General features: G+C 39.6%; 1 protein-coding gene across 5 annotated transcripts in view; it reads right to left on the reverse strand.

Moving 5' to 3' along the window:
- The window catches only part of dnajc12 (DnaJ (Hsp40) homolog, subfamily C, member 12), a 101449-nt gene that overhangs the window by 40798 nt on the left and 47190 nt on the right, over positions 1–13461 (reverse strand). For all 5 annotated transcript variants that reach the window (XM_065959548.1, XM_065959550.1, XM_065959549.1 and 2 more), the window contains 2 exons: positions 215–354; positions 2–119 (listed from right to left, as the gene is read on the reverse strand). In XM_065959548.1, the coding sequence (XP_065815620.1) occupies positions 2–119; positions 215–354 (258 nt within the window). The remainder of the gene's footprint in view (position 1; positions 120–214; positions 355–13461) is intronic.

Genomic DNA, 13461 nt, shown 5'->3' on the forward strand with positions numbered 1-13461 from the left:
CTTGAAGATGGTAAGGCATCACATAAAGAGGTCCTTGCTGATTGGGCAGAGCCTGGGACTTGTGCTTTTGAGGCCTCCAACATTGGTTCCTTCCTATCTCTCACAGCCCAGTGTACTGACTGCAAATGACGATATGTTAGGTTACCAGCTTTTCTAAATGATAGAGATTAGAGGCTACTTTAATGAATCTAAATCAAAAAGATGTATTACATACCGTTTTTACAGAGTCATTTAAGGCACACCAGTTGTGAAATGAAACAGTAATACCACTTATTTTCCAAAGGTCATAGTTTTTTCTTTTGGTTTGATTGCACAAAACATCCTTTGCTTCCTGTAGCTTTTGGAAATCTGCCACTGTGGGGAAAAAAGAAAAACATTAAGTCCATGTTGGATCATTCTTACAAACAGATAAAACTGCATATAAATTCAATAAAAATAGAAAGTTGGTGTCATGGTCTGCAGGGACATTTTGATCTAATTTGTTTCCCCCGATACTAGTGATGTAGGATTAAGCCAGTATTCTAATCTATTTTACTTTTCTCATCTGTTGATTTAGTCATGTGACATAGCTAGGTCATAGATTAGAGATGACTTTCAAACCTTATTGAGTATTTTACATTGAAAATGTATTTCACGTGTGACGACCACAGAAGAACCAATGCCACTGCATTTGTGAGGCAGACCTAGGTTGCATGAGCTGGCCGTCACTTCCAATGGTTCATCCTCCTTAGGTGCACTGGCATCTTGATGTTCAATAAGCTTATTGAACATCAAGATGCCAGTGCACCTAAGGAGGATGAACTGGCAGCTGCTTTCGATGCACACATAAAGATAGCGTCTGTTTCTGTTGTCTTGATCTGGGTTTCCCTTTAGAAGATTGATCTATAAAGTGGCTGGTATCTTGTTACTGTGGACTTTCTCATACCAAAAATTATAAAGAGCTTGCTGAACAAGCTAGAAAGTTAAGGTAAGCAACTTCTCTTCTCATCTGAGCAAATGTTAACTCATCACTGTTTAAATTGCAATATCTTAAAAACTATAAAATGTAAAAGTTTAAAATAGAAATCAATGTATTAATTCACAACAATTAAGAGAATAATTTTGGCCTTTTATCTAAACGTTTTTTGTGAAACACTGAGGATTGAGCTCTCCTTATCACAGGGGGACACCATTTTGGAAAAGTATATGAGATGGATTTATTTTACTAAATTCCAATTCAAGATATCGGTTAATGGATAATGTCTTCCCTCTATTAGACATCATTCAGTCCTTCTGGTCTACATCACTGTGCAAAGAAGTCAGTGCTGCCATTTGCTTCTTCAACGCTCATATTTAGCTAGAAGTTAGTGCTGGTTACCAAACACTGGGATTGTGTCAGTAATCACACACTAATTCTCTACTCTCACTCTGCAGTACACCATATACTGTAGTAAACAAAAAAAAAAACAATTGGATCCTACTTGCTCTCATCAAGATTGATGTGTATGAACTACCAAACTCCATTTGAGTCCCTTTGCACCTTTAAGAAAAAGCTAAAGACCCAGCTCTTTCATGAATACCTACGACCGGACTCTCAGCTTGTGTACTGACTAGATCTAGGAAAAGGGACCACATTACTCCTGTATTGGCTTCTCTGCACTAGAACAGCTCATAGTTATGCTGCTATAGGCTTAGACTTCCAGGGGAACTGGCACCTTGACTTACTATCTCTCCATCTCTCTTCACATTCCCATCATATTACTGCATGTCACTATCTGTAAACCTGCATGTACTATGTAACATACTAACCACATATTTTCCAGGGAGCTCCGAAGCTCTCTTTTCTCATAGGTTCCTCTGGATCATTGGTGGGAATCGCATGCTGCATTGCCCCCACCCCAGTTTGTCCCTGTCCTTCTTTCTGCTTCTTCCTCTATCCCATTTTTCAATCCCAGTGCAGTTTGGGCAGATGGCTGTTCATCATGTCTTGTTTTTTCCCAAGATTTCTGCCTCTCAAAAGGAAGTTTTTTCTTGCCACTGTAACTTTGCTAAATGTTGCTTAATGCTGTGCTTATGATGGATTACCATTGGGTCTTTGTAATATAGAAATTAGTAAGGTCTTTTATTTATTTTTTTGTAATATTGTATAACAACAATGGTACCAGTCGAAAAAGTCGGTAAAAAGCAACCGTGCACAATTTTTTGCACCACCATCCAGGTGACTCTGGTGCCTACAGTATCCTCAACCCCCTACCTGCCCTATAAGCAAATTGAAACGGGTCTAATTTTTCCTGAGTTGCACAAAAATTGTAATTCCTAGCAATCTTCTTAAAGGTATCAACTTCAAACTCCTCACCTACAAAGCCCTACACAACCTGCCCCCCCCCCCCCCCTTCCTGTCTGAGCTCCTACACCGGAACACTCCCACCCGCACTCTCAGGTCTGCCGATGCAAACTTCATCCCCCCTGCAGGATAAACTATCGGTCCTGGGGGCACAGGGCCTTCTCCATTGCAGCTCCCACCCTCTGTAACTCACTTCCAAAAAACATTTGAGACTCCCCCACACTCACTTCCTTCAAGAAATCAAATCGTCTTTGAGTTTCTAGAAAAGTCGCCTGCTGATATTATCTGGGCCAGGACTTTTCCTTTCTTTCACTCCCCTGAAGAGTTTAAATCACCCATAACAAAGCTGGGTGCATCATCTGGTGCAATGCTCTGTAGCCTGTGTACAGGTGTCGCAATGGTCCGAGTTGCAATATCAGCATTTGCCTTTGGGTGGATATAAACAAGAGTAATAACAGAACAGATGTTGTTAAAAGTTCTATATCAGGGTTGTACAGTGATTCCCTTATAAACGCTGTGTTACACCAGTTTTTATTAACATATAAACAGAGCCCACCACCCAGTGATTTCCCAGTCACTGCCGGGTCTCTGTCAAATCGCAGCGGTTCGCCAAAGCCTTTTATTTCCAGATCAGATTGAAGATCATGCTGCTTGAGCCATGTCTCCATCAGGGCAATAACACAGGCGTTCTTATACTCCAATAAAAAGTGGACATTTGCCTGTAGAATGTCAATCTTGTTGCGGATGGACTGTGCACTTTGGTGCACTCTGCCACGTCTGCCCCTTTTCCTCACCGCCGTTGGTTTGGATTTCCAACTCCTACTCCCCACGGAACAACCATGCCGAATGATTTCTGAGAGGAATGCCGTGGAGTCCAATACTCCTGTATCGGAGTCCCAAAGTAGCAAGAGGAATTCCTGGCTGTATTGAAGTGACTCAGGATACTCAGAGAGTCCTCTCAGAAATTGACAGAAAAGCATCAGGATAAGGAAAAGGGACACCAGTCTGAGGTAAGTCATTGTTGACTCAACAATCACAGTAAATACGTTAAAAAGATAAGTTAGTCAATTTTAGGTCAATCTGATTTTTTTTTCTGATTTGATAAAATTATTGACTAATTAAATAGTTTCAAATGTCCTTCATTAAGTATTAAGATTTATTTTAATACAATTTATTTATTTTTTTGTCCTGCACCTGTATGCATTTTGCTTGGATGAGTGCACACTAGTCTTATTTCTCTTTTTGACATTGTCTTTCATTCATCATTTTTCACTCTCAACACAGACATTTTAATTTATCATTAAAAGAAAACGTCCTTAACTGTGGAAGTAACAACAAGTGATAATAAAAAAGGTGATGAAAAACATGTGATTTGAAAATGTGTGTGAATTGAAAATAAAATTGATAATGCATCGATTAGATCTTCACCATTCATTACATCCAACAGACATTTATCATTTACTACATGCAGTGTTTGTTACTTCAACATTTATTATTTATAACAAGCAATTTTGTTTCAACCCATTCCAACGTTCTGTTCGACTCTCGACCTTATTGTCTGCACAGCAAGAAGACAAGGATGTGAGCTATTAAGTGTATTTAAAGATTTACTGCTTTCATCACTGAATCCACAAAAATCAATGTAGGAGTCTCTGTAGGCTATATTTACAGTATCATGGTATCATGGTTCAAATATCATGGTTTTGACTCCTTGTTTATTTTGTTATTTTTTAGTGAAATGTTTTTCTAAAGTTCTACTATTCTTAGGTTAGGGCTTTTTTGTTGTGTGTTTTTTGGATCTGTTCTTCCTCTGTTTCCAGTTTCAGAGGTGTGGGGCTGCATCATCATCTGCAGCACTTATACCCCACCTCGACTTCCAGCAACGCAGATTGTCGTTGCACTTCTGTGGTATATAGGCCTCTTAGAATCTTTGGAGATTGTCGTTGTCCTTTCTAATGAGATTCTTACGATTGTTCTGTTTTTCCTTTTCAAGTATCTCGCTCTGATTGTACCAGCTCTCCTGAACGCCGCCAGCCTCACCACCATTCCAAACATTCACTTGTGTCCTTGTGTCCAGTGGTTTGCTGTTTTATTTCACTGTCCTCTGGTGTTTCAGATGAGTGTCAGCTTAAACAGCTTAAATATTTTTGATTTTACAGGTAATTTTCATAGAAATTGTAATGATTTATAATCTCCAACATCAATTTCTCATGAGAGAGACAAGGTGCGCAACAATGTTGTCCCTGACTTCATCTGCAAGGGTCAGGTCGTTGTCAGACAGAAAACTCTTCAAGTTTGGGAAAGCTAAAACATAACCTGTTTTGACCTTGTTTTCAAATAACCATCTTTTTCATTATTGCCTTGATTTTGTCCTATACATCAAAATCACTGTAGCCCCAAATTCAGCTAATTTAAATGACAGAAAATGTCCGACGGGCATGCCACCTGACTGAGCCACACTGTGCCTTCAAAAACGTTTTGTCCTGTAAGAACATGTTGACCTCCATGCAACTCGAAAAGCCTCGAAAGCACCTCTCCGCTTGAAAGCCACCTTACTTCTGTGTGGAGCAGAAGTTAGTCACTGCCCATCTCATCACAGAGCACACAAAATACACGAGAATGCATCGGTCTTGCCTTTATGAAGTTGTTTTCACAGCTGAGTCTTGTACAAACTTAAGCTCTTTGGGCATTTTCTTCACTGCGAGGGCCTCCTGATGGATGCTGCATTGAGTCCATCTTATCTCCAGTGCAAAGTCACAAATTCGGGCTTCTACTCCGCTTCTACTCCTTCTACTCCGTTGGGGCGTCAGAGCCCTTGTGCCATCAGTGCACACTCCAATACACTTTTTCCAATCGAGCTCATTCTTTTGCAACAAGCATTCAGGAGCTGGAATATGTGTTAAGTTGTAGTTCTGGTCTGAAGTGACTGACAGAACAGAAAGTCCTCTTGAGCTGTGCTATGATGTTCATTTCTTATGTTAACGAGAAAATTGGCCATACCTGCAACATCTGCAGTCCCATCGAGCTGTATAAAAAATAACCACTACTTTCAATACGCTGAATCAGTGTGCTTTTAACATCCTCTGACATTGCTTCTATTCTCTGCAACAGTTTCATTGGAAAGCGGTATCGGCTTTTGCTATGCGAAGACTGGCACGATACAAAGCTTCTTGTGCTTTGGTGTAGCACTAAACTGAATTGTTCCTCACGTTTTCTTAGATACAAATCCACTGGGGTTCCTTTAAGCAACTGAGTGCATGGTTGTAAGCAGTGGCGTCACTAGGCTGTTTTATTTGGGGCTAAAGCCCCGGATATTATTCAATAAGCCCTGAATAATTTTTTTTTGAAAAAATAAAATAAATAAAAAATTCAAATTTCCGACGGTGCTTGAACGCCCCTCGTTTACCGCATGACAACAGAGCAACAAAATCTCTGTATTCAACCGTGGAATTTCCGAGTGTCTCTGAACGCACCGCTGTCAAATTTACCGTCACAGCCTAGGTAACTCATTAAATATACAAAGTAAAACAATATGTAAAGTGTAAAAGTTAAGGCAAAGACCAGAAACATACTGTACACGATAAATGTACAAGGAAAAACAATAGGTAAAGTGGAGAGTAACGTTTAAGACAGAGACACACTGTACAAGATAAGAAATTAATGAAGAAAAACATGTAAAGAATACATACATGACTGTGTGACTCATTAAACATCTCAATGTTTACTTTTGCTTAATGTTTACTGTTGGTGTTTCGTGAATGAGGCACTTTTGTGTTTGGGCAAAGGGAATTGGTATTTTTACCATTGGTATTTATTGGTATATTTACTGGTAACCATAGAATGCATTAATTCAATTCAGTCTAGAAGTTATGAAATTATTCTAGTCACTAATGGTAGTTAGTTATTTGTTGGATGTCCCGTGTGCTTTACACTAGAAAGAAACATGGGGATTCCAGGGGCATCTCAAAATAAAGTAGCCTAGTCCTTCTAGATAGTCCTTCTGGCAAAAGAATAAACGGTTTAAAAACATAACCAGACTGTTTACCACCTCAAGTGAATTAACCTATCCTATCCCCAGTCAGATCCATATAGGTAATGTAAGGTCTGTCTCACTTGTATTCATTTTACTCTGAAATAACTTGAATGGAACTTTAGATGTCTGGGTATAAGCAGCCCAGCAGTCAGGTAGTTATTTAAAGCTATAATAAACTGTGTATTTTGTTTATTTAGGTAAAGCATTATGAAAATTTTTGCATGCGCAATAAAGCATACAATAAATTTGCTGCACGTGCATACCGCGCATATTTGCCATTTCCTTCTGGGCTAAGCTCCAGGTGTTTCAGAAACCTAGAAACGCCCTTGGTTGTAAGATGCAGTCTGAGGATGGGTGAAGATTTCATACATTCATTACAGAGAATATCACCGCACATCATGGCCTGGGCTCATTCTCTGTGCCACTCCAAACAAATCCAAACTTGATGTAAACGGTGCTACTAACGTCTCCACTTGCATCGACCTCAGTTTCTGCTTCATTAACAAAAAAAGAAAGAAAAAAAAAAATCAGACTCCCAGCGTACCACAAGAGTGAGCCCAAGTACCACAATTGGTGCGTACCAATTGTGGTACAACAGTACAACAGTCTGAGAATGAATCCAAATCCCAGACCTATCACTTCAGGTTACGAGACTGGCATAGTATGTGTTTGAAACCACTATTAAGTAACAAAGTAATGATTTCTTGCTTATAAAGCAATGTTATGTTAAACTTCTAGACACCTTGTCTGAGACAATGCATATATGTCAGAATATTTGTTTGTTCAGATAGTATAGTCTTTTGTCTCTTGGACAAGTAAGAAACATCAGGAATTGTTCTTTTGAAATTATACATTTCTTTTTTGTGAGTTCCATAAAGTAAAAACTCACATTGATTCAATAATGAATTTGCATGGGATTGGAACGAATGGTACTGAATCAAATTGTAACGAATTGTTGTACTTTTGCTATATTTCACAACAGAATTGCACAATTCACAAATAATCACATTCTCATCCGTTTAAGGAGAAATCTTCCCACATCCTTTCTTTTTTTGCTTGTTTCCTTTTATAAGGATCCAAGAAACTGATACTATTTTCAATAAAAGGCATGTGGTTAGACAAGTTCCCAAAGAGTGTATTTTTCAATATAAAAAATATGTTTATTATTATATGTTTATATTCTTTTGCCATTAAATATATTTTTTTAGAACAACTTTTTAGTTGTGGCCTTTTACCTATTTAACAGTATCAATCAGCCAAAAGGCCTTTAGTTGGTTATCCGTGATATAGTTTATTATTAACATCCCTATTAATTATTCATTCATTCAATTTTCTATGGCGACTCTGAGTATGACAAGAAGCTATTAACTTCACTGAAAAAGCCATATAATTAAAGTGGGATAATAAGTCATATTTTTAAGTAGGTCAAGATTAGTAATAGCACACATTAAAGAAATAGTAAAGAGGGAGAGGCAATAACTCTCAATGCCAGCAGGTGGCAGTAGTCTGTAATCGTCATTCCAAAAAGGAGAAACCAGAAAACGACAAAGAAGAACATAAATAACCGTTGTTGTGATACGAGAATACAATTTTCTCACCACTGTCGCTCAACACTCGTAATATAGGTACTTCTAATTGAAAATAATGTCTGATAAAAATTTGAAAATGGTGCTGCCATTGTCAGCCCTTGGTGTTTTATTAGTGAAACAAGAATAGAAGAGGCGCTTTCGTATGTCTTCTCGTGCACTGGCTTTCCTGTTTTGCTTAGCTGAACAGCTAATCAGAGAGATTCCTACCCCCAACTGCAACGGCTCACGGCGATTCAACGGGTAGCGACGGAGCTGGACACACCACTAAAACTAGGGTGACGACCACTCATCGACGGACCGACGGCCTCCTTGGTGTGTCAGGGTCTTAACAAGGAAACAGCCACCCCCCTCACACCCTTAGAGAACAACCAGCCACTCGTCCTACAGACCCATCAGGTGTAGAGGGCCCTCCTCAGAATATAGACTGCAGCCAAGCAGCCGGTCCAGATGGCGTCCCCAGCTTGCTGCAGTCTTCACACCAATCTTCAACAAGTTACTACAACAAGCCACAGTCCCCAACTGCCTGAAAAGAGCAATAATCATCCAAGTACCAAAAACATTAGCAGTCTCAAGCCTGAATGAATACCGGCAAGTTGCCCTGACTACAGTAATCATGAAATGCATGGAGAGACTGGTACTAACATTTATCAAAACACATCCCCACTAGGTTTGATCAACACCAATTCACCTACAGGACCAACAGATCCACAGAGACGCCATCTCACTTGCACTACACACTCAGAATGTTGTTTGTTGACTTCAGTTCTGCATTCAACTCCATCCAGCCAAGCAAACTGCAAACACTGCAGTTAGGAACCCCCCTCTGTCTTTGGATCAAGGACTTTCTCACCAACAGACCTCAGGATGTCAGGCTAGGAGACGGTATCTCCTCGACCATCATCCTCAACACTGGAATACCCCATGCTGCGTCCTCAGTCCAATCCTCTACTCCCTGTACACCTACAACTGCACAACCACCCACAGCTCCAACACCTTCAAATTTGCAGACGACACCACCAATGTAGGACTGATCTCCAACAACGATGAGGCGGCTTACAGAGAGGAGGTCCAAACATTCTCTGTGTGGTGTGAAAACAACAACCTGCACCTCAACACAAAGAAAACCAAGGAAATAACTATTGACTACAGAAGAGAATCAAAAAACACTCCACACTAGTCTGCACATAAACCAGGAACAGGTGGACCGTGTCTCCAGCTTTAAGTTCCTGGGAGTGCACCTCTCAGAGGACCTGAGCTGGAGCCTGAACACAGCACATCTGGTAAAGAAGGCACAGCAACGCCTCTTTTTCCTGAGGACCCTGAGGCGCAACAGACTACTACATGAGCTACTGAAGAACTTTTACTGCTGCAAAATCGAGAGCATCCTGACATAAGGCTGTACTGTCTGGTACTCCAGCTGCACCACAGCAGAAAATAAGGATCTTCAGCGGATCATCAAAACGGCTCAGTGGATTGTTGGCTCCCATGTCTCAGAGACATCCACTTGAGCCACCTTCACAAGCGAGCCTCATCCATCAAAAATGACACATCTCACCCTGGACACGGCATTTTCACCACCCTTCCCTTGGGCAGACTCAGAACCTTTTGCACACGAACAAACAGACTAAGGAACAGCTTCTTTCCCAAAGCTGTAGACAAACTCCTCAACCCATAACCCCCTCAAAACAAGACGGGAATACAATGTGCAATTAAAACTGCAAGCCGTGATGAAGGGCCCTCGCACTTCGTGCATGTCGGGGTGTGTCGCGACCACGGGGAAAGCAGCAGAAGCGACATGGCGGCATGGAGGAGGCCAGCAGATCAATTTGTGTAAAAGTTGTAGTACTGGCATGTTCAAATAGGCAACGCAATAAAGATGAAAGACCATTTTTACATAGAGCAGTTCAGGCTGGCACTGTCATGATACCTGTGAAATTTGGAGCAAATTAAACATTGTTAGGAGGTAGTACTTTGTCCTTGCAGTAGGGGGCGCTATGGTTACAGTTATTTATTGTTATGTGACTGTGTTCAGAGGCCAACCCTGATTATACCTGTGAAATTTGGAGCAAATCTGACATTGTATATTGGAGGTAGTACTTATTATTTGCAGTAGGGGGCGCTATGGTTAAACTTTATTATTGTTTTGTGACTGTGTTCAGAAGCCAACCCTGATTATACCTGTAAAATTTGGAGCGGATCAGAAAAAGTATATGAGACGTAGTACAGCCTCTTTCCAGTAGGGGGCGCTATGTTAACGGTATCATTTTATTAGGTTAGATGTGATCAGACCAGTACTGACATTTTTGATGTGAAATTTGAAGGAAATGTGACATTTTATAGGGGAGGTAGTACTTAGTCCTTGCAGTAGGGGGCACTATGGTTACAGTTAGATATTGTTATGTCACTGTGTTCAGAGGCCAACTGTGATCATACATGTGAATCACAGACGAAGTATATGGGAGTTACAGCCACTTACTGTTTGATGGCGAGAAATCCTTCGTCATTGTCACACAGGCTGTTTAGGCTTATTCCAATGTGTTCAGGGGCCAACCAAGATCATACATGTGAAAGTTGAGGAAGATAGAGTATTGTATATGACAGTTACAATGATTTGATATCATCGGCAAACAGTGTAAACGACTGAGTTTGAAAACCAGCTGTTGCCACGCCCCTTGAAATACAGTCATGCTGCGCACAACTATGGATCTTCTCGATGTGTACAATAAGCTGACCCAAAAAATAACAATTAGATCAAGCCCCTCCGAGCAGATGATTTAAACAAACAGTGTTTTTATGATTTAAAACAGGCAAACACTGAAAACATCAAAGTTTGACCTCCTGCTGTGGCCACACCCCTTGACGTACAGTCATACTAAACAACTATGGATCTGCTCGATGTGTACAATAAGCTAACCAAAACAGTTTTACTATCAGATCAAGCCCCTCCGAGGAGATGACTCAAATAAACACAATTTTTATTACTTAGGCAGTAGGCAGTATTTTGAAAATCAAATGTAATTTGTGGACTTCCTGTTTGATTTTGGGCATGGGTCCAAGATGCTTTTTCGTAGGTGTTGTCATGATGGCTATGCATAGTAAAATTCTGAATTGTTTGTTAAACGGGCTACATGTTTGAAATAGTGAAGGGGGAGCTACTGAGCCACCCCCTTTGACAAATCTTTGTGCGTCGCACAACTACATATCTCCAACATGTCTAGAACACACTAACACTGAGTTTGAGTCGATTGGATGAACACCCTCGGAAAAGTTTGTTGAAATAGGAAGGCTGAAATCTGCAATTTTGTTTTTTTGAAACGGTGCAAGAGGATTTTTTGTTGGTCCTGACAAGCTCAATGTGTACCAATTTCAGTGAGTTTACGTGAAAAAAACCTCGATGGGGAGGCCATTTTGAAAATTTCAAGGGGGTAATAATAATAATCTTCTTACTGTGTGCAATAACTATTTCATTCACTGCACTAGAACTGTTTATTTAGTTACTGCATTATAGCTGTCTATTTATACTAATTCAGTCACTGCACCCCAACTTTATTACAGATTGGTCACTGTACTAACTGTTTATTTATTCACTGCAATATAACTGTGTATTTCTTTATATACTAATTTAGTCACCACACAACAACTGTTTAATTATTCACTGTACTATAACTGTTTATTTATTAACTGAGTCACTGCACAAAAATTATTATTAATGCCTACTTATTTATAGCTACTGCCTCTCTCTCACTCTAGAACAACCTTTTATTTTATGTACATAACTTTGAATATATTCGCCATATATACTGTATATATTTTTATACATATGACCAACATGCTGCTGTACAGGATTGCTGCCAACAAAGTTTCGGAGCAGGTAAATATTTTTCTCCTAATAGTGTAATAATTGTATTACATCATAGAGTGTAGACTCATACACAAATGCATTGGCTGAGAAGATTTGGCAAGTTTTTCATGGGCGCAACCCATATACTCAGCTCTACTGCTTATCTCACAAATGCATGTTCCATACAAATGTGGCACCATTTAAATGGGAAATAAACAGGCTTTCCAACAGTATAAGATTTATTGCCAAGAAGCATTGTTACAACAAATAAATAATCTACCAAACACAAATTCCCTTACTTTTTGTGCAATGTTTATATATCGTCGCTGTCCATGTATCTCCACTTTTGATGATTTTGACTTTTTATGATAGATGGGATGCACTTGTCACCTTCTATCTGGTGTTTGTATAAATCCAGATAACCAATGAAAATAAGTTTTATTTGGTGTTCCATATAACAAGCATGTCCTTTGGATGTCAGAAGTGTCTATCAAATCTCCACATCCCTTTGTATTTATTTTTATACAAATGCATTTTATTACTGACCGGGATATGTTCATAAACATCTGATTTCTCCGATCGAGTAAATTAACATAATATTGATTGTTTATTGCACCGTGCATTCTGTTTTCTCTCTTTCAGAATAGACATGTCTTATTCATTAGAGGAGCTGTGTGCATTGGTCAGTGTGAGATATGACAGGGAGCTTGAGACAGGGGCAGTGGTAGACAGCAGTGAGGAGGAAGGTTTGTTGAAAATGAGGATTAAAGGGATCATATTATGTTTTTTCTGGTTTTATATGCTCTTTAGTGTGTTTTCCATGTGTCCTATGCATGTTTAGGCACATCTATGTGAAAAAAATCAAAGTCTGCAGAAACGCGGCTTCTCCTACGTCCTCCTGTTAGCTGCAGCATTAGCTGCATGTAACGCTCAGCCCCCCTCGAAAAAATTTGCCAGTGTAACGTCTTGTCAGTTTGATGTCAGTGATCTAAGCCAATTGGCTCGTTGTGGCAAGCCCACCAGCTCATGTTGCACACCCGTTAACTTCTGTAGCACACCCCCAATATGCCATACAGTGCATAGGTGCTAAGACATGTAAGCTTGAGCAAAAAATGGACTTGGAAAGAAGTTTCAGCTTCTACTCTCTTTGGCAGCTATGGAGATTCTGATGCTTCTGGAAGTTCACAACCACAACATGTAAGTACGCTTAAGTTATTGTCTTTTTTATTTGTTTGAAAACAACTTTTGAGCTGCTACGGATACATTAGTTCTATAACAGTTTGGTTCTAGCCCTGGATATTTTTGGCACAAGGAACAGGCAGCGGATTCATTCTCCTGACGAAAGAAGATACTGATTAAAATGAAATAATGTTCAATAAGAAGGAAAATAATGACAGAGGAAACATTATTGCATGAGATATTGATCCAAAAAACATGTGATTATCACCTGGGCTTTTGTAGTAAAAGTAACTATAGCAGTCTATGATGACCTTGATACTTACAATTGCTCATTGAATTTTTAATCACATCAAGGAGGTGATTTACAATGCAGAACAAGGTGAGTCGCTGCAATAAACAACAAAACAACAGTTCTAACAGTACAACAACAAACAGTAAAAAATTTTATTGTACAGAACACATTTGTGGCCAATAATCATATTGTAATCAAGCCAAA

Source organism: Labrus bergylta, chromosome 10, assembly GCF_963930695.1.
Source record: "Labrus bergylta chromosome 10, fLabBer1.1, whole genome shotgun sequence".
NCBI lineage: Eukaryota > Metazoa > Chordata > Actinopteri > Labriformes > Labridae > Labrus > Labrus bergylta.